The sequence below is a fragment of the Podarcis bocagei genome (genome assembly GCF_964188305.1).
Source record: "Podarcis bocagei genome assembly, chromosome: 13".
NCBI lineage: Eukaryota > Metazoa > Chordata > Lepidosauria > Squamata > Lacertidae > Podarcis > Podarcis bocagei.
Genome location: NC_138138.1, coordinates 47,627,434 through 47,651,935, shown reverse-complemented (window position 1 = coordinate 47,651,935; position 24,502 = coordinate 47,627,434). Strand labels below are relative to the sequence as shown.

Below are 24,502 nucleotides of genomic sequence, written 5' to 3'. Positions count from 1 at the left end.
CGGTGGCTGTGGAGATCTTCTCCATCTTTGCTTCCGGTGCTGGGTTACTGGCTTGCATTTTCACCCCTAAATGCTACATTATTGTGCTGAGGCCAGACCTGAACAACAAAGAGCAGCTAACCCAAAGAAAGGTATAAATGACAGTGGAATTTGTGGTTCTGTTGGGTCTGAGAATACATGGACTTGCTGGCTGGTATCACTTTCTGGGTCCCTGCTCTGGATAAGTGTAGAGTTTGCTTCTTAACTTTTTTGTCTGCCAAAGATTTTCCTAAGGCAATGGGCACAGATTTTTCCTCAGGTTCTACTCCCAAAGCCTTTTTCACAAATGAGTAATGCTGTAAAGCAATGGAGGTTTAGGTTCAAAGTTTTCTTCTCCTAGGTGGGCTCCCTTCCTAGGTTTATGAGTCGCATCTGCCCCTCATTTCCCTCTACAGCACCTGCAGTAGCCACCTTTTTAAGCATTGGGTCCACTTTTGTTCTCATCTGCTACATCCTGTCTTTGCATGCAGAGAAATTCCCCAACTCTCTGAAGATTTGAGGCCCATTGGCTGCCCTCACCTAATTTAGGCAGTCAGGTGAATCTGTTTTGTGGAATGTGGCTGCTGTTGCATGCTGACAACGTTTAGGAGCGACAGGTGAGAACTGAGTGCAGGGTGGGGATCTGAGGTAGACAAACTACCCCAGAAGGAGCACGACTTGTTCCCCGCTAGAGTTACTACCCCTCCCTAACACTCCATACACCCCTGTCATGTATTAATGTATATTTAAAGCAAATGGAATCTTAATAGCAAAACTCTCAGCCTTTTCATTTAGAAATGGTTAATTTCAGTGGTTCAGTGTTGTACATGTACTGTATGAATGATTGTTAATAAAAAGTCTCTTATCAATTACTTCGTGTAATCTGCAAATTCATCTTGAAGACAACACAGGGTACCAGAAACAAAAAACATTGTGAAATAGTTAAGGGCCAGTGAAGGAAGGGGGTGAGCCCTTAAGACTATTACTGAAAGTACCTCAGGAGCTGCATTTGTTAAAGGGGTGGGTAAATGAAGGAAAGTACCACCTTAGAAAGGAAACAAACTATAAAGCGGATTGAAGTGAAGTAGTGTATTCTTATTGAAGTAACCTAAGTTTCTCCACTTGTATTATACTACCTTGTTCTAAAAATAAATCTTTATTGTTTATTTAAAGAACACCTGCTCGAGACTCCAACTTCTTTTTCTTTTTTTAATATAATTTTTATTAACAAACCAATCAAATCACATTAATTCCAAATTACAGAGCCAAATTTTGAATTTTTTGTTGGGGGTATCCATGTTTCGAGCTCAGAAAGGGATCCAAACATCTCTATTGCTGCTGCTTTAATATTCACAGTTCTGTCCAAATAATATTCACAGTTCTGTCCAATCTTCTCTTTATTGTTTTCCTCATCTTCTTGGTATCATATAATCCTTTCTTTGTGACCTCTGATAGTCTCCACAAGCGGGTTAAAAACAAACGTTATTATTGTCCTGTGTAGATTTTCCATTACTCCAAGAGCCATATTCAAATAGACAGACGCCATTTCATCACTCCGTACAAAACATTCTTAAAGTCTGCCCATTAATCCTCGCAGGCCTGTCACTCTCTCCTCAATCTTCTTACAGAGTTCTGCCAGGTCAAGCTCACAGTCCAATATGATAACAAAGCCATGGTCTCCTCCCCCTCGATCGTAAATCCTGCAACCAGGCCTGCTTCCTAGCGAGTCTCTTTTTATAACTGCATCATTCCAAAGGCCTTTCATTCCTTTCCAGATATTCCACAAACCATGTCTTTGATTAGTAATTCATTTCCACACAGTTCTTAATCATCCCGCTTATAATCAGTAGTTGCAACAATTCTTCTTGGGGGGGGGATTGTTAGGTAATCACATAAGATAAAAAAAGAAAAGTTTCCTCCCCTCCCCCCATTCCGTCCCGTTCCAACATACTGACCCTTTTCCTGTTGAATCCAGTCCGCTGCTCGACTTCACAGAGGTCACTTCACATAGTAGTGTCAACTCCCATTCTTCACTCGAAACATGTGCATTTGCTGCTCTCTAATTGTTTATTTTGAGCTGCTGCAACCAGGCGCGCTATCAGAGACAGCGTCCGAGAGAGCCGAGAACCCACACAAGGGCTATGCGCCTAGTGCCCTCATGTCGGAAATCAAGCCTTTATCAGGAGAAACTGGCAACTCTCCCAGGCACCCGGCTTGGTCTCCTGTTGACCTCCCTTTCTGCTTTCCCGGCAAGATCCAGGCAGAGGTCACAATAGGACGATCCTTCTCAGCGTGAGAAGAACACACCCCTCTTTCCTGCCCCCCCCCCCGGGCAGGGGAAAGAGATAGACAGAAACGTATTTACACGCCTTTATTTCTGTCTTTGCAGCATTACAGAAAACATGACTGCTCTCTTCAAACTCCAGCAGTCGAGAGAGAACAAACACTTCCTGTCCAGCTCATATTACACTCTGAGCTAATTCCGGTGCCCTGTGCACTGTGAATTGACTGTCCCTCTGTTTCCCACGGAACAGTCCCAACATTCCCATTATGTTTTGTTTTCAAGCTACCAGCAGCTCGCGGCTGCATTGCTTCAATATCGTAACACCTCACCCCCTGCATCTTTCGAACTCGGGGGTGATTTATCGGCACCACAGGTGAAGACAGTGTCCCCCCATTCCCTGGGGTAACAAGGGAGGCTGCATACTCCCATATCAGCCTCTTAATTTCCTCGTGTGAGCCGGAGAGATGGTATTGCCGGCCATCTTCCAATGCACCCCTAGCGGGGCCCCCGAGTCTCCAACTTCTTGGTTATCCCCCTCACAAAGATCCCCCTGGTATAGTGAGGTTTTGTTTTTAAGCCTTCGGGTCAAAGGTTGTTCGGTGAGGTGGGGGTAATATATTTCAGAGAGAGCGGACACATGGGCTTGAGTGGTAACTGAGGTGCAGAGGCCTGCAGAGATCCTGCAGGGTGCTCAACTACATGCAGTTTCTCCACAAATAAGTTGTTTGCAAAAGAGAACCCTGTGGAATTGGACCCCTTGCCCAATCCTGAGTTTGGAGAAGTTTCAACTTCATATCCTCCCACTCTGCTTCCACCCGTATATTTAATTAGAGTTTTTGACACTAATTAGACATTAGGCCAGCTCTTGAACTGCTTCGGAATGGATCTCAGATCATGCCAGAGGTCCCTGGCTTCATCAAGTGTGGCCTGGACTGTTTGGGGGGCCCTGGATTGCTTTTCACCCCTGTTTCCAACTTCACTCCATATCCATGCCAGCTCCCTGACCTTTTGTGAACCCCATCTTGCACATTAGCTACCTATATGGATATCTGGTTTCACATGTAATGAGAACCAAAGACTGGCAAAGAATAGCGATCTAGTAAGTGACTGCCAACTGTGTGAACTGGGTTCATTCAATAAAAAGAATATATTACTAAACTATGGTCCTTCCCTTGTTTGCTCATGGAAATCTGCTGTATTCACATGTGGATACAATAGCATGGCACCCTCTCTCATTGATTTTGCTTTTGGAATAATGACCACTTTCCCCTTGAAACTCTTTAGCAGCTGCACAGGAAGGACAAAATTTCAAAAAAGAAACTTCAGATTTTGGGTAATGGGAATCTAAACAGAGTTCTACTCTGCTAAGAAGATTGGCTAAGAAGTGGAAAGAAATAATGTATGCAAATAAAGCTGTCACCAGGGTTTTTCAGAGATTTTTGTGTTTGTCTTGGAAGGATAATGCAGAACAAAATGGAGTAAGAATAGGAGACTCCAAGAACAGAAGAAGATGAAGTTTGTGAGGGCTGGAAGTTCTTGCTGACCTTGGTCTATTTGGATTTGAAATTGCTTCATTTTAAAGCTTTGTCCTCAGTAGTGAACACATCTAGATGCTATTTAGCAGGAGGTGTTTTACTATTTTCATTCGGTTTTAGGTTTACTTGTTCAAACTGTTCTTATTTTCCATATGCCTTAGTGCACTACCACTCAAACAAGTGCATACACTTGGCTTTGCCAATCTGGAAGTTCTTATACGTATAATTTTTATAACGAGTTTGCCCCTGCGGCGCATTAGAGGTGAAAACCATCTCTTATGCCCTGCTACGATGCTATTTTACAGGGATATACGCTCAGTTTTTATCACCCCTGTTATACAGAAAATTCCAAGTGGGCCCCAACCTCAATGTTTAAAATCTCTGATAGAGGACAAGGATCCAGAGATCATGTTAAAGGTGGCCAAATTTTGTGCGGTTGCCATAAAACCTAGGGAACAAGCTGTGTATTATAAAGACTAAGGCCTTAGAAGCAAATTATAGATAATATTGTAGAGATTAAGACTTAAACTATATTTTAACTGCTGTCATAACTGTATTGTTTATTGTTATATTGATTGTTAATTTAAACTTAATTTTATTGTGTTTCTGATTTGTTTAATACGGTATGTGACTCTGGTCTGGGACCATAATAATTTCAATTCTATCCTATTGAAAAATTTCAACATGGAATGCAATAAAAATCAACCTAGTCTACAGAACAAGGTGAATAAAAAGAAAAAAAACCCAAAAATAAGGAGAGAAAGAGAGAGAAGATGGGCCCTTTATCATATTTATATCATATATATCTACTCATTTATTCACACACAGAGAAGTAGACCTTCCCATCTCCCCCCTGAGACCCTACTTCTTCTCCCAGTCTCTCCCCCTGGGAGACACTTTCTGCCATGCCTTTTATCCAGGGACCCTCTTGCTTCCTTCCCCACCTCCCAAGCATTTTTTTTAAAAAGAAAGATATATTTTTATTAAAATTTATTGGTTTAATAATCTATGTGCAATGTCTCTTTTTTCAAGTTACATTTTCTACAGATCAGTTTCATTTGTTGAGACGTTAGGACTACATTAGGAAGAAAGGGGGGATGGTGAGTGGAGTGGGGTCGGGTGGCAATGCTTCGATTCTACTTAGTGTATGTGTGGGGTTTTGTGTCAGCATCACTTGTGTGGGTTCTCTTTACTATTCGCTTGTATTCCGTTGGTGGTGAAAGAGGTTGGGGGTGGCTAAGGGTGCGGCTGGTTGTCTTTAACTGGATATAGTGAAATTTATTTTCATGTGTGAGTGGTGTGTGTGTGTGTTTGGATCAGGTTAGCCAGACTGATTCATATGCTGTTGGCAGGTTCTTGTTGTTGCCTTGTTGGGCTATATGATCAAGGTTAACCATACAGGAGTGAAGGCATCATCTTCTGTTTGTCCCCTTCTCAGTTTCAGTTTATTGGTTGGTTTTCCCGTAAGGCTGTTCCCCATACTATTTGATACCATTGATCTACGCTTACTCCTGAGAAGTCTTTCCAGTGTCAGGCTATGATGCTTCTGGCTACTGAGAGTAGGTGGGTTATAAGCTCTTTGTGTTGTGAGTGGGCATTATTGTCTTGGAAGATGTTTAGTAGGGCCAGTTCTGGAGTGACTTCTAATATTGCTTAGTTATTTTGCATGTTTCTTGTATGATCGAGGTCCAGAAGAGTTGGATTTTAGGACATTCCCATCACATGTGGAGGTATGTGCCTGTGGAGGTGTATCCTCTCCAGCATTTTGGTGAGGTTCCTGGGCGTAGTTTTCGTGGTGTTAGGTACCACCTGTAAGTAAGTTTCAGAGTGAGTTGTTTTCTTACTTCCAAAGCTTCTTATAAATGTTTCCAAATCTGAATGATAACGATACAAAAATAAAACAAGGAGAGAGAAAGAAAGAAACAGAAAGAACAAACAAAACAATGCAAAAAGATAAAAAGGAGGAAAAACAAAGAAAGTAAAAACAAATGGGTACTTCCACATCGCTATCTCCCAATTGGAAGTATTACAATTATTCAAAATTGTTGGCATATATGCTCAAGGATTACTTCTCGCTGTAGTTGGTTATCAGCTTTTCTCCCAAACTGCTAATGGTATCTTCCCTAGTTTCCTTCAATGTACTTCTGACACTCAGAAACTCTAAAAAATACTTGATAGAGAAATTTTATGAAGAGTGTTGTTTCCTGCTTATCAGTGGATTTTAAAAAATAGCAAATACTTGTGGGTATTCTGCATTGACAGGGTATGAACTGGATGACCTTCTAGGTACAATCCTAACCTATTATTCTGAAACATCACAAATATAATTACTTTGGCAGTTCCCCTACTGCTGATGCGCCATAGACTCCAAAAGCACTACAAAAGTGATTTTCTCCCCTGTAATTATTAGAATTACTATAATCAATTCCACAAGCTGAAGCTTGAGATGTCAGAGTGGAAAACACGCAACATGCAAGTCTGAAATGATTATTAGTTCCCCAGTTTTTCATAGACAGCTATGGTAAAGGAGGAGAGAGAGGCTGGACTTTGTTACCTCTCGGTTTTCAGTTTCCCTCTTTCATATCAAATTACTGCATCTTATTTGGCATCCAAGGCATTCTGCTGTGACAGTGTTTAAGTTAACAATAGGTGGATACATGTCCCTTAAAATACCAAATTAACAGTCAACGACCACCCAATCTCTCTTGTTCAAATCAAGTGGAGGACAGCAATAATATTGTAAAGAGAAACAGGAGTGTCTATGCAGAGAAGGACATTTGTCATCAGGATGTTGCTTCTACTTCTGCTTCTCACCAACATGGGGTCCCAAGTACAAAGTGTGAAATGCACCACAAATAATCCTGTTCATGTTCCAAATGAGTGGTATGAACCTGGTGACCTTGTCATTGGTGCAACGGTATCTTATATGTATTACATATTACCCAGAGTTTCTTTCAATGAACACCCTTCCCAGGTCTTCATTAATACCCCACTGTAAGTAAGTGGTACTTATATGGTACTTAATATTATTTTATTTATTCTTTATATGTCATGGCTGACTGGAAAAAAACTTTTGATTGGTTTGGAGAAAAAAAGCTTTAGAATTTTTTTAAGAAAAAGAATGGAAGGATTTTCTACACACACACACACACACACACACAATTTTATTAGAAATATCCATGCACATAGGCTATGCACAAAAGCTTAATGGCAATGAACATTAAGCTTTTTTGTCTAAGTCTATAAAGGCAGAGAGAAAAGAGAGTAAGAGCAAGAGAAAAGGGATGGCATAAAAACATATGAAGAACAAATGGGCAAGCAGTGAGGTACTTAACTTTGCTGATGATACCAAAATGTCCAGGGTGGAGAAAACAAACATGGGTTGCAAACAGCAACAAAATGATAAACTAAATGCATGGGCAGGATAATGGGAAATGCTATTGACTGTAAGCAAGTGCAAAGTGATGAGCAAAAAAATTAACTTCACTTCTACGGTCATGGGGTCTCAACTGGTTGTAAGAAATCATCAATAAGATGTTGTGGTCCTAGTAGATAGTTTGATGAAGACGTCAATGAAGTTTGCAGCAGCTGTAGAAAACACTTTAATATATTTTTATTGACACAGTATTAGATAAAGGATGTCTAAATAAATAAATAAATTTTGCTGGCTGTGCCCTTTATAAGCAGGTGGGTGAATTTCTCCTATATCTAGATAATATGCACTGTTTAATTTTCTCATTAAACATTAACTCATTTCATTTGCAGGGTGATGACAAAGTTCTACCAGCACATCCTTGCTTTGGTCTTTGCTGTTGATGAGATCAACAAGAATCCCAGGATGTTGCCCAATGTCTCTCTGGGATTCCACATCTATGATAGCTATTATGATTCAAAGATGGCCTACCGAACAATTCTGGACCTGATCTTTAATGCAAATCACTTTGTTCCCAACTACAGGTGTGGCATCCAGAAAAATGTCATAGGAGCCATTGGGGGACTTGACTCTGATCTGGGGAACCGGGTTCGTGTCTCCGCTCCTCCACATGCAACTGCTGGGTGACCTTGGGCCAGTCACACTTCTGTGAAGTCTCTCAGCCCCACTCACCTCACAGAGTGTTTGTTGTGGGGGAGGAAGGGAAAGGAGAATGTTAGCCGCTTTGAGACTCCTGAAGGGGAGTGAAAGGCGGGATATCAAATCCAAACTCTTCTTCTTCTTCTTCTCCAGGTGCATGGCAAACGTCTTAGGTCTTTTCAAGATTCCACAGGTAGAATATGGATTTTGAAAAATGGGTATTTCGTTCCATAATTCACTCTTCTCGTTTCCATGCAGCAGGAACCTATTGATTCATAAATATGGTAAAATGGAAATAGTAAAAGGGGACTGCAAAATGTGGATATAATTGGGGTCGGGGCTTAATATGCATATCCAACAATGTGGGCAATTTGTGTCTAATAGATGTAATAGAAGATTGCTGTCAGGTGCTAGGTTCATAAATGAGGCACCTCAATGGTTCGTATTGAATCAGTCCAGAAAGGACTGCACTGCAATCTGTTGGAAAACAAAACCCCTAGATGGGTGTCACCAGTGGAGGCCAAGGCAGTGAAGAAACTCAATATGGAGGTCGGATGGCCGAAGTATTGGGAAATTTTGGAACAGGATGGAGATAAGTTGAAATTACAAAGTCATGAGAAATTGAAACATAAAGTACAAAATTGGTTTCAATACCATCAAATAATGGAGTTTTTCAAACAAGACAGGAAAATTGGCTTTCAGATGGAAAAATCAAAACTAGAGACTGAATTGTTAGAACCCAATACTAAGAATTTATCCAGAATGTATAACTTGTTGCTGAAATGGAATACACAGGACGAAACAGTCAAATCGGCTATGATTAAGTGGGCACAGGATGTTGGTCATAACATTATGTCAGCTGACTGGGAATGGTTATGGAACACCGGTATTAAATTCACGGCATGTAATGCCTTAAAGGAAAACATTATGAAAATGGTCTATAGGTGGTACATGACCCCAGTCAAGCTGGCAAAAATTTATCATTTGCCCGATAACAAATGTTGGAAATGTAAAGAAACTGAAGGTACCTTCTACCACCTTTGGTGGACATGCCCGAAGATTAAGGCTTTCTGGGAAATGATCTATAATGAAATGAAAAAGGTACTTAAATGTACTTTTTCTAAAAAACCAGAGGCCTTTCTCTTGGGCATTGTCGGCCAATTGGTGTCAAAGAGGGATAGAACTTTTTTATGTACGCTACAACAGCAGCAAGAATACTTATCGCAAAGTATTGGAAGACACAAGATCTACCCACTCTGGAAGAATGGCAGATGAAAGTGATGGACTATATGACATTGGCCGAGATGACAGGCAGAATCCGTGACCAAGGAAAAGAGACGGCGGAAGAAGAATGGAGAAAATTCAAAAGTTATCTTAAGGACTATTATAAACTTAATGAATGTTAGAGTGTTGTGGTTTTCAGGAACAAAGGGATACAGTGATATAAGGTCAGAATATAGAGATGACTAAGAGGACAGAGGTTGGAAAGTAACAATTGGGAGTTGCTATAAAATTATGGACATTGGGATGCAGAAAGGGGGGGTATGGGGAAGTCCCAGAAAAGAGGTTTATGAAAATATGATATGAAATTATACGTGTATGTTTGTCTTTTTAAGTGTTTGTTTGTTCTATAAAATTTTGTAAAACCAATAAAAATTTTATAAAAAAAAACACAGAAAGGACTGCACTGCATGTATCTGAGCTACCCGTATCAATTTATGCTGTTGACACTACCTTACAAATGCATAAATAACTCAGGACGCAGTAACTAAGAATTTTCCTTCCCTTCAAACTTATGAAATTCCTTTCCTGGGGAAGTATGGTTTTATTTAGCATTGCTCACTTTCAGAAGTTAATTAAAAACACGGTTTTCTTGTTATTGTTCAGACATTTGACATTCTGGAAAGTTATATGGTAGTGGCAATATTATGTTGTTCTGCTGTATAGTTAGTTTTCATATTAGTTGTTTCAATCTTTGCAACCAGTCTATGATTCTGTATTTTACTGATATTTTAAATAATGTGGTTTCTTGTGGTCAGAGAATAATAACATATATAATCTTATGGAGATCTTCCCAGGAGAGTTTTTAGCAGATGGAGAATCAGCCAATCTCTACAACCACTGTAAAGGTTACAGAGCAAAGGAACAGTAAATTGAGGTTGGTGCTGTCCCTAAGCTTCATATATTTGGGATATATAGGATTTATATTTATATTCAAAGTAGTTGGAATACCATTAGTTTTTTATTACACTTGGAAATGTTTGGCTTTTTCCTTTTCCAGATTTCATTTGGCTCATTTGAACCAGCCATAAAGGATGGAACCGAGTTCCCTTCCTTTTACCGCATGGTCCCCAATGAAGATCACCAGTACAAGGGAATAATCCAGTTACTTCTGCATTTTGGATGGAAATGGGTTGGGCTGATCACTCCAGGTAATGAAGCTGGAGAACGTTTCTTACAGACAATAGAACCAATGCTGTTCAATAATGGACTCTGTTCAGCATTCACAGAAAAAGTTAAACCCAATGTGCATTATAACGGTAACATAGTAGGAACGCTGAATGCATGGTTTTCATTTACACCTTTCACAACCAGCAAAGCCAATGCAGTTCTTGTATATGGAGAAGGTAGATTTATTATATGGTTAGCAAGTGCTATAAAGACAATGGAGATAACTCAGTTACTACTTCCTTATAAGAAGTCACATGAAGGAAAAGTATGGATTACAACAGCCCAACTTGATTTCATATTATATAGCCTTCAAAAAATTACTATTAATATACGAATGTTCCATGGTGCTATCTCCTTTGCGATTCACTCCAAGGAGATTCACAAATTTCAAGACTTTCTTGAGAATGTACATCCTTATTGGACAGACGCAGATGGTTTTATCCAAGATTTCTGGGAAGATGCATTCAGTTGTTCACTTTCAAATGCCACTCTCTCACCAACCACGTGTACTGGAGAGGAGATGCTGGAGAGTCTCCCTGCGCCATTTTTTGAAATGAGCATGACTGGCCACAGCTACAGTATCTATAATGCTGTCTATGCTTTGGCACATGCCTTAAATAGAATGCACTTGGCTGCAGTCATCCGCAAAAGGAGAGATGCTAAGGGAAAACTCTCTCCTCAGTATGTAGAACCTTGGCAGGTAATGTTCTCTCTTACAAAACATTCGCTGCATTGATCCATTATGTGAGTTGGCATTTAATTATCAGTAATGAAATAAAAGAATAGAAGTTAAGAAATTAAAGATAAACCTTAAGTAATTTTATTATATCAAAGATGGGAATTAGAATATTTCCCATAGTGATACTGAACTGACTTTACATGACTCAAGCTTTCATATCTAACCAGGCAATAACTATGGCAGTTAACTCACATTCCTGGCCATCACACATATAAGCAGACTCATGTGAAGCCAGAGTAACTCCTAGAAAACCAATTTAAAGCTATTTTTAAAAAACTGCTTCACTTACCAGTGAGGGACAAATGTGGCTTTTCCTCTTCCTCTTCCTCTTCCTCTTCCTCTTCCTCCTCTTCCTCTTCTTCTCCCTCACCGAATGATTCTTCATATGATAAAAGCACCAGAGGGTCTGACTGACTGTCAGATGTTGTGTTCAGCTTGTTGTGCAGGGTTCATTTTGGAAGCCTCTTTTTCTGCATATGCAGCCTCCCCTGTCATTCAGACATTCTTCAGGTTTAAGCAAATCTTAAAGCTGTTAAGCAAACCTGGGCTGGCTTTAAATTCCATTGGCAAGCTGGTCCTCATCTGTGAATGATTGGGAGTGGTCTTAGAGGACCGGAGGATTTTGGTTTACGATGCTGCTATCCTCAGAAACCAATGTCCAGTTCATATCTTCCACCCATAAGTTCAATGCCATCTCTGCTTCACCAAAGCCTTGTCCCCCCTGGCTGGTCAAATTTGCAGTCAGTGCTGCCACAGTCCCATGTTTCTCCTTCTCATGAACCTTGATGACTTGGATACTGGATTCGTTGTGGCCAAATTTGCATGCCTCAGCACTCACAGACGTCCTATCCTTCAAGAAGTCCAGCACCTCCAACTTCTTTTCCAGTGTGGAAATTGCCTTACACTTTTTGGTTTCTCAGCAGTTGATGATGGCAATGATGATGCCTTGTGTTTCGGAGCTATTCTGCAGTCTGAGGCTCTGCCAACCACCTCTTCCGCCACACTCTGAAAATCTCTGTTACCTCTCCAAATCCCTCCGCAAATCTCTCTGTGTCTATGACCTTCTCCAATTACCCAGTGGTGTAGAATGGGGGAGGAGGGCAGAAGAGAAGCCCATTGGGAGAGGTCACCACCCAGGGACATCCTGGCAGTCCTCCTCCCCAAGTACCCAGTCCTTCCTTGCATGCATGCCTGCCACCAGTTTTCTATGGGGCCTGGAGCCTGGCCTGGCAACCATCTGTTCTCTGCCCCTTTGCCCCCTTCTCTCCAGCCTCCTCTTCTGCCTTGGAGACTGGATTGCTGTCTATCACAACCTCTTCCTGCTCATATAACCCTGTTGTCTCTTCTGTTTCCAAAAACCCCTCCCCCCAGTCTGCTCCCTCTTCTGTCACTGACCACTCCTTGTCATCCCACCATCAATCCCTGGTTCTGAGCCTCCTTTCCTTGGGGTGTCCCTTGGGGGTTCCCCAGCTGCTGCTTCCTGCCACTCCTCTGCATCCAGCAAGCCCATGACACTATGCTCAGCTCTGCTCTATAAAGTAAGGAAAGGTTCAGTCAGATGTTCTCATCTTGCATTCCTATCTTTGAGAACATGAGTTCCCATTGCTTCTCTTACATGACTTCTCAAATTCTGTCCCTGTCACGGATCATGACAAAGTCAGGTCCCAAGCAAGCAGGTCTAGGGGCTCAACTCTCCTTCATAATATCTTTATGGAAGTCTGTCAAATGCTGAATTGGCACAGATTCATGATTTCCACCTCCTCCTGAATGTGCAACTGAAATATGGATGCTCTACATTGTGAACTGAAGTGTTTACCTCCTAAAGGAATTAATTCCATCTTGGAAAGCTATTCAACAATCTTAATTAGACTATTGGAATGCTTTATAGACCTTTTAATTCTCTTCCTCTTAGCTCCACTCATTCCTGCGGAGAATCTCATTCAACAACAGTGCTGGGGATGAAATCACATTAAATGAATATGGAGAGTTAGCGGCTGGCTTTGATATTACCAACTTGGTCACTTTCCCAAATAGATCATACATCAGAGTCAAAGTGGGAAGGTTGGATCCTCAGGCCCCTCCGGGCAAAGAGCTCACCATTAATGAGGACAGAATGAAATGGCACAGAGACTTCACTCAGGTATGGGAATAATGGCACAATCTGTGAAATGCCAAAATTTGTGGTTATCCACAAAATGCATTGTAACAAAAGCAATTCATGCATTATTGATTTTGAAATTCACTATTAAATATGACTTAAAATAAGTGCTTCATAGTGCTTTAATTGACAGATACTCTATTTGAAAGAGTGACTTTTCTGTATGTTTCCACCTTCAGCCTCTGAGGCCGTGCATGTTGGCCTTCAGTTTTGCTAATGGCACTTTTATTTGTACATAATATTACATTACATGGGATACTGACATTCCCTTTTTATTTATTCCATGCTAATAAGCCAGGGACGGGGGTGGCACTGTGGGTTAAATCACAGAGCCTAGGACTTGCCGATCAGAAGGTTGGCGGTTTGAATCCCCGCAATGGGGTGAGCTCCCGTTGCTCGGTCCCAGTTCCTGCCAACCTAGCAGTTTGAAAGCACGTCAAAAGTGCAAGTAGATAAATAGGTACCGCTCCGGCGGGATGGTAAACAGTGTTTCTGTGCACTGCTCTGGTTCACCAGAAGTGGCTTAGTCATGCTGGCCACATGACCTGGAAGCTGTACACCGGCTCCCTCGGCCAATAAAGCGAGATTAGTGCCGCAACCCCGGAGTCGGCCACGACTGGACCTAATGGTCACGGGTCCCTTTACCTTTACCTAATAAGCCATCTAGGAGAAATATTGTCCTTTAAGAAATGCTGTAAGGTCTATCAGTACAAAAACAAATGAGCCACAATACCAAATTGAGGAACCTGTGCAGAAGACATCTCCCACTAAGAAGGAACAATGGCTATCAGAGAGTCCAGCATCATCCACCATTCCTGTTTATGAAATCCATGAAACTATTCGTCCTTTTGGAAAGACCCAATTTTCTGAGTGCATGTTCTGGAAGTTGGGCAATAGGGGCAGTACAGGATTCCTATTGGTGTACCGACCTCCCCGCTGCACCAAGGATTCCCTGTCTGAGCTGCTTCAGGTCGTGGCGGATATGCTCCTGGAGACACCTAGCTTGGTTGTCCTGGGGGATTTTAACATCCATGCCGACACGACCTTACAAGGGGCCGCTCCGGACTTCGTGGAAAGCATGGCCTCCATGGGGCTGTCCCTGAATAAGTTTGGCCCAACTCATAGCCGCGGACATGCCTTAGACTTGGTGTTTACCTCTATGGATGTTGGTGATCTGACATTAACTAAAAGCGAAACAAAAGAAGTGCCATGGTCAGATCACTTCCTGGTGCAACTGGACTTCTCCACGACCCTTCCCCTCTGCAGGGAGGTGGGACCGATTCGGATGGTCCGCCCCTGCCACTTAATGGATCCAATTGGCTTCCAGAGAGTGGTAGGGGATGTTTTATCCCACGTTGATGGCCTTTCAGCTGATTCCCTGGTGGCCCGCTGGAATGCGGAGTTAACCAGGGCTATTGACTGTCTGGCTCCGAAGCGCCCTCTCTGATTGCATGGAGCCCGGACAGCCCCGTGGTTTTCCCCGGAGCTGAGGGTGATGAAACAATCGTTGAGACGGCTAGAGCGCCGGTGGCGGAAAACTCATTCTGAATCAGACCGGACACGGGTTAGAGCTCAATGTCGAGCCTACCAAGTGGCAATGGCGACGGCGAAGAGGGCCTTCTTCACCGCCTCCATTGCATCTGCAGAAAACAGCAGCAGGAGACTTTTTCAGGTGGTTCGCAATCTATCAGAACCACCTGCACCACTGGGGCCTGGTAGGGACCCCAAGATCTCCTGCAATGCTTTTGCAAAGTTTTTTGCAGATAAAGTCGCTCAGATTCAGAAGGAGGTAGACTCCACCGTGGGAGCAGGGCCAGGGTGGGAGAGTGCTAGAGTTTTGTCTAGTCCTGTTACATGGGATCAATTCCAATCTGTTACCTCCGAGGATGTGGACAGGCTGCTTGGACAAGTGAAACCGACCACCTGTCTCCTTGATCCTTGCCCATCCTGGCTGATAAAAGCGAGCCGGGAAGGGCTGGGCGATGGGCTCTGCGGGGTGGTGAATGCTTCCCTCTGTGAGGGAGCCTTCCCAGACCCGCTGAAAGAGGCGGTCATTAAACCACTTTTTAAAAAAAACATCTTTAGAGCCAGCCAATTTGGCCAACTATCGCCCAGTCTCAAATTTACCATTCTTGAGCAAGGTGATTGAGCGGGTGGTTGCCAGACAACTCCAAGCACGCCTGGAGGATGTGGACCATTTGGATCCCTTCCAATCGGGATTCAGGCCTCACCATGGGACTGAAACTGCCTTGGTCGCACTGGTTGATGATCTCCGGCGAGCTAGGGACAAAGGTGAGAGCTGTTTCCTAGTTCTGCTGGATCTCTCAGCGGCCTTTGATACCATCGACCATAACATCCTTCTGGACCGTCTAGAGGAGCTGGGAGCTGGGGGCACTGTTATACGGTGGTTCCGCTCCTTTCTCCTGGGCCGTGTCCAGAAAGTGGTGGGGGGGGATGAGTGTTCAGACCCCTGGGCTCTCACTTGTGGGGTGCCTCAGGGTTCCGTCCTCTCCCCCATGCTTTTTAATATCTATATGAAGCCGCTGGGAGAGATCATCAGGGGGTTTGGGCTGGGTGTTCATCAGTATGCAGATGACACCCAGCTCTACCTCTCCTTTAAATCAGAACCAGTGAAGGCGGTGAAGGTCCTGTGTGAGTGCCTGGAGGCTGTTTGAGGATGGATGGTGGCTAACAGATTGAGGTTGAATCCTGACAAGACAGAAGTACTGTTTTTGGGGGACAGGGGGCGGGTGGGTGTGGTGGATTCCCTGGTCCTGAATGGGGTAACTGTGCCCCTGAAGGAACAGGTGCGCAGCCTGGGAGTCATTTTGGACTCACAGCTGTCCATGGAGGCACAGGTTAATTCTGTGTCCAGGGCAGCTGTCTACCAGCTCCACCTGGTACGCAGGCTAAGACCCTACCTGCCCGCGGACTGTCTTGCCAGAGTGGTGCATGCTCTAGTTATCTCCCGCTTGCACTACTGCAACGCGCTCTACGTGGGGCTACCTTTGAAGGTGACCCGGAAACTGCAATTAATCCATAATGCGGCAGCCAGACTGGTGACTGGGAGTGGCCGCCAGGACCACATAACACCCGTTCTGAGAGATCTGCATTGGCTCCCAGTACGTTTCCGAGCACAATTCAAAGTGTTGGTGCTGACCTTTAAAGCCCTAAATGGCCTCGGTCCAGTATACCTGAAGGAGCGTCTCCACCCCCATCGTTCAGCCCGGACACTGAGATCCAGCACCGAGGGCCTTCTGGCGGTTCCCTCATTGCGAGAAGCAAGGTTACAGGGAACCAGGCAGAGGGCCTTTTCGGTAGTGGCGCCTGCCCTGTGGAACGCCCTCCCAGCAGATGTGAAAGCAATAAACAACTATTTTACTTTTTAAAGGCATCTGAAGGCAGCCCTCTTTAGGGAAGTTTTTAATGTTTGAAGCTGTACTGTTTTTAATATTCAGTTGGAAGCCACCCAGAGTGGCTGGGGAAACCCAGCCAGATGGGCGGGGTATAAATAATAAATAATAATAATTATTATTATTATTATTATTATTATTATTATTATTATTCTCCAGTTAATGGCACTAGATTGAAGACTACGCTAGCTGTATCACTACTTGGGTTGAGAATGAACATCATGAAATTTTAGTTTGCATGAAGCTAAGTTCAGAGTGCATGCATCTAGGACCAGTTGTAGCAGGTGAGTAGGTGGGAGTGCTCCCAGACCTCTTGCTTGAAAGGGAATGCAACCCCTCCCAGAACAGGTGTGGCATAGGCGCCACCCACCCAAAGCATTTCTCTCTCCCCATCCCTTCCATCACTGCCTCCAGACACCAAACCAGCACCTTCACCACCTCCTCTCATTCAAATGGAATGGAAAGGTAGAACTTCACATCATCAGCATACAGATGACACCATGTGCTAGATCCTAGGATGTTGTTCCAAAGGATTTCCTATAGATGATAAATACTATAGGAGACAGAATGGGGTCTAACAGGGCACCACAATCCAAAGGTCATTCAATGATTTCCTAGTGCTAGTTTCTTGTAATGACCCTGCAGATAGAAGCAGAACCACTATAATGGCTTACCTTTAATTCCTTGAGCCACCACAAAAGAACACCATGTGAACTCCTTGAAGCAAATGCCGTTAGGTGGTGACTCCATCAAAAGGCAAAGCCAGGGTGAAATCACACCAAATTTTAACACAGCTGTAAGATTGGATGGTCCAGGTATGAATACTGAAATCTTCTTAAGTTTGTATGATACTGAGAACAGCAACTGTTAATGCACCTGATGCTGGATAATTCCCCAAAACAATATTAAACTCTTCCTGTCTCTTTGGATAGGTGCCACCCCTCTCTATATGTAATGCCCACTGTCTTCCTGGTTATGGGAAGAAGAAAAAGGAGGGAAAGAAGTTTTGCTGCTATGATTGTGATCCATGTCCAGAAGGAATGATCTCAGATGAGAAAGGTGGGAGATGACATCTTCAGATATTACAAAAGCTCTGGGCTCTTGGCAATTTTGTTGAGGATAGGAGGCTTAAATTAATGGAGGTCCTGTTCTAATAGTTTATAGATAACATCAATATATTTTTATCTTTAAAACATCTTGAATATTTTTTTATTATTATATATTATACCTCCAACCTCTACAAACTTAGGGTGGAATACAAGTGGTGTTTTCCCCTCTAAGAATTAGGTTGTTTGACAAGAGGGTGAAAGTCTCATTAAACTTGCCTTTCTAGGCTCCTAAGATTTCAGCTGTAATTTCTTAATTTGCTGTACAGTTTATGTGGTTCTAAGACAAAGGAGGGGGGCTGTAAGAGAAGATATCCTCCAAGTAGAAGATTCCAAATTGGATTCATTAGGTTTACTTTTGATGCCACTAGGTTAAAAGAATTTGGGTTTGAAGTTCTTAAACCTTTTTAGGTAGAAATCACTATGCTAGATGGATTACTGATTAGGAAATTCTTAAGAATAGTTTTGATTGCTTCAAATTGTCATGCACCGTTTGTTTTCAGACATAGAAACATGTGTCAGTTGCCCAGCAGATCAATATCCAAACAGCGGCCAGCATCTATGCATTCCTAAGATTCCAAACTTCCTAGCCTTTGATGAAAACTTGGCCATTGTTTCAACTTTTTTTGCACTTTTATTCTCTCTCATCACAATTCTGGTGCTTGGCATCTTCATTAAGCATCGCGATACAGCCATAGTCAAAGCCAACAACAGAAGCCTCACCTATGGTCTCCTTATCACCCTCCTCTTGTGTTTCCTCTCTTCTTTGCTGTTTATCGGAAAACCTAATATGGTGACTTGCCTTCTCCGACAAACTGCTTTTGGCATTGTCTTCTCTGTGGCCCTCTCCAGCATCTTAGCCAAAACCATACTGGTGGTTTTGGCATTCATGGCTACCAAACCAGGATCCAATATGAGGAAATGGGTAGGCAAAGAACTGGCTTATTCCATTGTTTTTTCCTGCTCCATTGTTCAAGTAGGAATCTGTGTCCTCTGGCTGGCAACCTCTCCCCCATTCCCAGATGTGGACATGCACTCAATGACTGAAGAAATCATATTTCTTTGTAATGAAGGGTCAGTCTCCATGTTCTATTGTGTTTTGGGTTACATGGGCTTCCTGGCCACTATCAGCTTCACGGTGGCCTTCCTAGCCAGGAAGTTGCCTGACACTTTCAATGAAGCCAAGTTCATCACCTTCAGCATGCTGGTCTTCTGCAGTGTTTGGCTCTCCTTCATTCCAACCTACCTGAGCACCAGAGGAAAATACATGGTGGCTGTGGAGATCTTCTCCGTCTTTGCTTCCGGTGCTGGGTTACTGGCTTGCATTTTCACCCCTAAATGCTACATAATTGTGGTGAGGCCTGACCTGAACAACAAAGAGCAGCTAACACAGAGAAAGGTATAAATGACAGTGGAATTTGTGGCTCTGTTGGGTCTGAGAATACATGGACTTGCTGGCTGGTATCACTATTCTGGATATGTGTAGAGTTTGCTTCTCAACTTTTTTGTTTGCCAAAAATGTCTGAAAGGCAATGGGTACAGATTTTTCCTCAGGTTCTACTCCCAAAGCCTTTTTTCACAAGTGAATAATGCTTTAATGCAGTGGAGATTTAGGTTCAAAGTTTCCTTCTCCTAGGTGGGCTCCCTTCCTAGATTTACAAGACCCATCTGCCCCTCATTTCCCTCTACAGCACCTGGAATAGGCATCTTTTTGAGCATTGGACCTGCTATTGCTCTCATCCACTCACTCAGTCTGATCCTGTCTTTGTATGCAGAGAAATTCCCCAACTCACTGAGGATTCGAGGCCCATTGGCTGCCCTCACCTGGTTTAGGCAGCCAGTTGTATTTTCTGGGGTGGGGTGTGGCTGCTGTTGAATGCTGACAGCTTCTAGGAGCCACAGGTGAGAGTTGAGTGCAGGGTGGGGATCAGAGGAAGGCAAACTACCCCAGAAGAGGCATGACTTGTTCCCCACTAGAGTTACTACCCTTCCCTAACACTATATACACCCCGATATGTATTACTGTACCTTTACAGCAAATGGAATCCTAATAGCAAAACTGTCAGCCTTTTCATTTAGAAATGGTTAAATTCATTTGATGGATTTTGTAAATATATGGATGCCTGATTGTTAATAAAAAGTCTCTTATCAATTACATAATTTAATCTGCAAATTCATGTTGAAGGCAACAGAGGGTACCAGAAACAAAATACATTGTGAAATTGTTGAGGGCTCTACATTCTTTATCTCTCACCCACAATGCAGCTGAGGAATAGAAGAAGGAGAAGTTTAAAACAGCCATTTTCCTCTTGTTTTTTAAATAGTTTTAAGAAAGAAAAGGAGCAGAGATATGCAACAATATCTGGAGGAAAACACATTGGATATTACTAACACTAATAGGACAAGCCTTTTAGTTTTCTGAATTACATTTCTAACTAGATGGAAAGGTTGAATATCTCAAGTAAGCCCAATGGCTTCAGAGAATACAGGTGTGTTTTTTCTAAAGGTGATTCTAAAGCCTATTTATGTTATTTTCTTTTATAATAATTTTTATTAATTATCATTTACCTTCCAAAAATACCCTCATTAAAACTATACCAAATTATAATACTAATACTAATCAATCAAATACCAAATCATATAATTTAGGTGTCCCCCACCACCACCATGCTAGAAGTGATGGTTTGATGAATTTCTTTATCTCTGCATTCCAGAATCATCTTAATTTCTATTGCATTCTGGTCAAAATAATAATCCCTTATACAACAACTGAAAAACTAATAACTTGTATTCATGTTGACACATTAAATGAATTATAGAACTACAAGTGAGGAAGCGAGGAAAGGATGGGGCCAGCTCAACTCTAGATATCCTACCATAGCAAGGACTGAACTAGATGACCTTGTAGGTTCATTCCTTGCCTATGATTTTTTGATGTGACAAATATAATTACATTGGGAGACCCAGCTTCCTTTCTACCAGCTGCAGGATTAGAAGTTTTTGGATTAGCTATTTGCAGTCTGGATTTAACCATTCTGGTGAACACTGGTGAACACTCTTTTTTTCTGGAAGCCAAATCAGAGGATAAAGTGATGCAGTGACTTTTAGAAACTGTGGGATAACCGCTTCTCCCAGGCCATGATGGGAACCATCAACAGCTGTAGGAATGAAGGATACAGCACCATATATGGATGGGAAAACATCGTGGGGGGAAATTGTCATACGCAGGAAAGTATAAGGATTACACTTAGAGTTCCTCACTTGAAACTTTATAAATTACCCAATATACCAACACAAATAGAAATCACAAGACTGTAGCTGTTATATAAGGGATTATTATATATGCATGGAATGGAATGGAAATTAGTAACATAGTGAAATGCAGAAATAATGTGGAAGAATGAAGCTATCAAATCTAGCATTCAAAGGGGGCCAATTAAATTATATAATTTGACATTTGAATAATGGGCATCCATAAATGCATTAATTAAATAAAATTGGTATTCTTAAAATGAGGTCGCTATTGGAACAATATTGGTAAATCAAGAAAAAAAAATAAAAGAAAATAATAATAATATTTTGGCAGTTCTCCTACTGCTGATGCACCACAGAATCCAAAAACACTGCACAAGTGATTCTCTCCCCTATCATTACTCAAATTACAATGATCAATCCACCTGACTGAACGTCCAAATGCCACAGTGGGAAATAAGAATCAACAAGTAACCCTGAACTGATCATAAGCTCCTCAGTGCTCCATAGACTGCTAGGCTTACTTATCAGTTATCAGTTTCCCTTTTTCATATCAAATCACTTTATCTTGTTTGCCATCCAAGGCATTCTGTTTGTGACAATAAGGTGGATACATGTCCCTTACAGTTCCAAGTTGACAGAATCAGCTGCCACCTAATTTGTCTTGCTAAGATCTGGTGGAAGAGAGGAATAATACCATAGAGACAAGCAAGGGAGTCCATGCACACAAGGGTATTTGACATCAGGATGTTGCTTCTGCTTCTTCTCCTGCTCCCCAACATAGTGTCCCAAGTACAAAGTGCTCAATGCGCAACTAATAATCCTGTTCATGTTCCACACGAGTGGTATGAGCCAGGTCAGTGGCGTAGCGTGGGGGGTGCCAGCCGCACCGGGCGCAACTTCTGGGGGGGCGCGCTCGCTGCCTCCGGAGTCGCAGAAGAGCCTCGGGCGCAGGCTGTAGCTGGCAGCGGCTCTCAGCGCTCGCCGCGGTCCCCGCGCGTCAGGGCCACGGAGGGCGCGCCAGGCAGCCCCTCCTCACCGACGGGCAGCGTTCGCCTGCGGGGCTCGGCCAGCGCGCTGGGCTGGCCGCGTGGAGTCGCTGAGGAGCCGCCGCCGCCTGCCATGCCGCCCTGGCTGCTTCAACCGCGTCCGACAGCCGGCTCGAGGCTCCTTCCGGCCGGGTCTCCCGACGGGGCACTGCGGGCGGAGGCTCCGGCACCAAGCGCCACGCCGCCCAGGCTCGGGTCGCTGTCTGGACGCGCGCAGCCCGCCAAACGCGCCATCGGCGGCGCTCTAGTGCCTGCGCGCCAAGACCGCCCACCCGCCCCGACGGGGCCCCCCCACCCGCGCCGGAGGCCTGCCGATGCACTGGCCCCAGAGCCGCCCCCTCCCCACACCAGAAAGAAGCCCCCTCCCCGCGCCAGAAAGAAGCCGCGTCGGGACTAGCCGGGCCGGGGAGGGAGACCGAGAAGGCTGCGCCGCGACGCCCAAAGACGCGCGTCTTGGCGTATTAATGACCATGGTTAGGTGATAGGGGGCGCAAATTACTTGCCTTGCCCCGGGTTAGGGGGCGCAAATTACTTGCCTTGCCCCGGGTGCTGATAACCCACGCTACGCCGCTGAGCCAGGTGACCTGGTCATTGGTGCAATGGCATCTCATATCTATTACATAGACCCCAAATTATCCTTCAAGAAACACCCTTTCGAGAACTTCATTGATGCCCCACTGTAAGTAACCAGTAATTAGCATTATTTTATCTGTTCCTTATATGCTGTATGTGACTGAAAATAAAATAATAAATATAGCGTTAGAACTTTATTTTTTTCTTAATCAGTGAGAAGATTTTATCAGAAATCTCTGTGCACTTAGGCTGTGTGCATAATGTCAATAACATTAAGCTTTTTTAAAAAACAAAAAAACAAAAAAACTTATCTGTAAAGACAGACAGAAAAGAGAGTAGGAGAAAGAGAAAAGAGATGGCCTAAAAACCTATGAGAAACATATAGCCAAAAGTGTTGTACTCAACTTTGTTGATGATACCCAAATTTTCAAGCTGGTGAAAACAAACATGGGATGCTGAAGATATCGAAGAAATGTACAACAACATTTTTAATGACCCAGTATTATGAGACTGCCCAATAAGTAAATAAACTTTGCTGACTTTGTCCTTTCTTTATAATGGCAGGCAGGTGAGTCTCTCATATCTAGATTATGATTAATTTTCCCACTCGAACTTCATCTGCAGGGTGGTGACAAAGTTGTACCAGCAAATCCTGGCCTTGGTCTTTGCTGTTGAGGAGATCAACGAGAATCCCAGCATGTTGCCCAATGTCTCTCTCGGCTTCCACATCTATGATAGCTATTATGATTCAAAGATGACCTACCGAAACACTCTGGACCTGCTCTTTAAATCACGTCACTTTGTTCCCAACTACAGGTGTGGCATCCAGAAAAATGTCATAGGAGTCATTGGGGGACTCAGCTCTGATACCTCCTGGTGCATGGCAAACGTCTTAGGTCTTTTCAAGATTCCTCAGGTAGAATATGGATTTTTAAAAACAGATTTCATGCTTCCCTTGCATTAGGAATCTACTGATTCATAAATATGGAGTGGGGAAATAGACAAAGTAAAAGGTCCGTAATATGCATATCCAACAATGTGTGTGAGAAGGGCAATTTGTGTTTAATACATGTAGTAGAAGATTGCTGCAAAGATGCCAGGTTTGTAACGGAAGCACCTAGATGGGTTCCTATATATCAATCTTGAAAGCACTGCACTGGCTTCCTGTGAGCTACTCAATATATGACATTGACAATGGCTTCAAAGGTATGAAAACTCAGGACTCTTTAACTAAAAAATGTTCCTTCCCTTAAAAATCAAGATAGTCCTTTCCCAAAGTATGCTAATGGAACACACTGTTTTCTTGCTATTGTTCTGGCATTTGTCACCTGTGATTTCAGAGAGTTATATACATAGTGGTGTCAGCATTGTGCTACCTCATTGTTGGATTTCATTGTTTTAACTAGTGCCTGGTACATTGTTTTGCATTTTACTGATTTTTTTTAATAATGTGGTTTATTGTGCTCAGAGAACAATAGCATACATAATCTTATGGAGCTCTTCAGGATTTCCCAGGAAATCTTCCTGAGAGAGTTCCTGGTAGATAGAGAATCAACCTCTCTCTTCAACCACTATAAAGGTTACAGAGCAAAAGTACATGATCCACCTCCACTTTGGAGTTTTGTTGAATCATCCACTTAATATATTAACATGAGCAATGATCAATGCTTCTCTCTTCTTGGAGACAATCAATGCGTACAAGTATAAAGCTGTGATGATGCCATAATAATAACAATAAATATCTACAGAAACCAAAAGCAAAATTATATCTGTTTTTCTATGGAATTTGGTACATCTGGGATATATAATGAGTGTGTGTGTGTGTGTGCGCGCGCGCACGCGTGTGTGTGTT

At 42.9% G+C, this 24,502-nt stretch overlaps 1 protein-coding gene across 1 annotated transcript; it reads left to right on the top strand.

Annotated features, from left to right (window-relative positions):
• Positions 1 to 17,397: 17,397 nt before the first annotated feature.
• Positions 17,398 to 19,181, top strand: LOC308570766 (vomeronasal type-2 receptor 26-like; the record flags this gene model as incomplete). The annotated part of the gene is made up of 2 exons (XM_081165681.1): positions 17,398 to 17,485; positions 18,280 to 19,181. 2 exons carry the CDS (start codon positions 17,398 to 17,400, stop codon positions 19,179 to 19,181), a joined length of 990 nt encoding a protein of 329 aa, XP_081021807.1.
• Between the last annotated feature and the right edge of the window lie 5,321 nt (positions 19,182 to 24,502).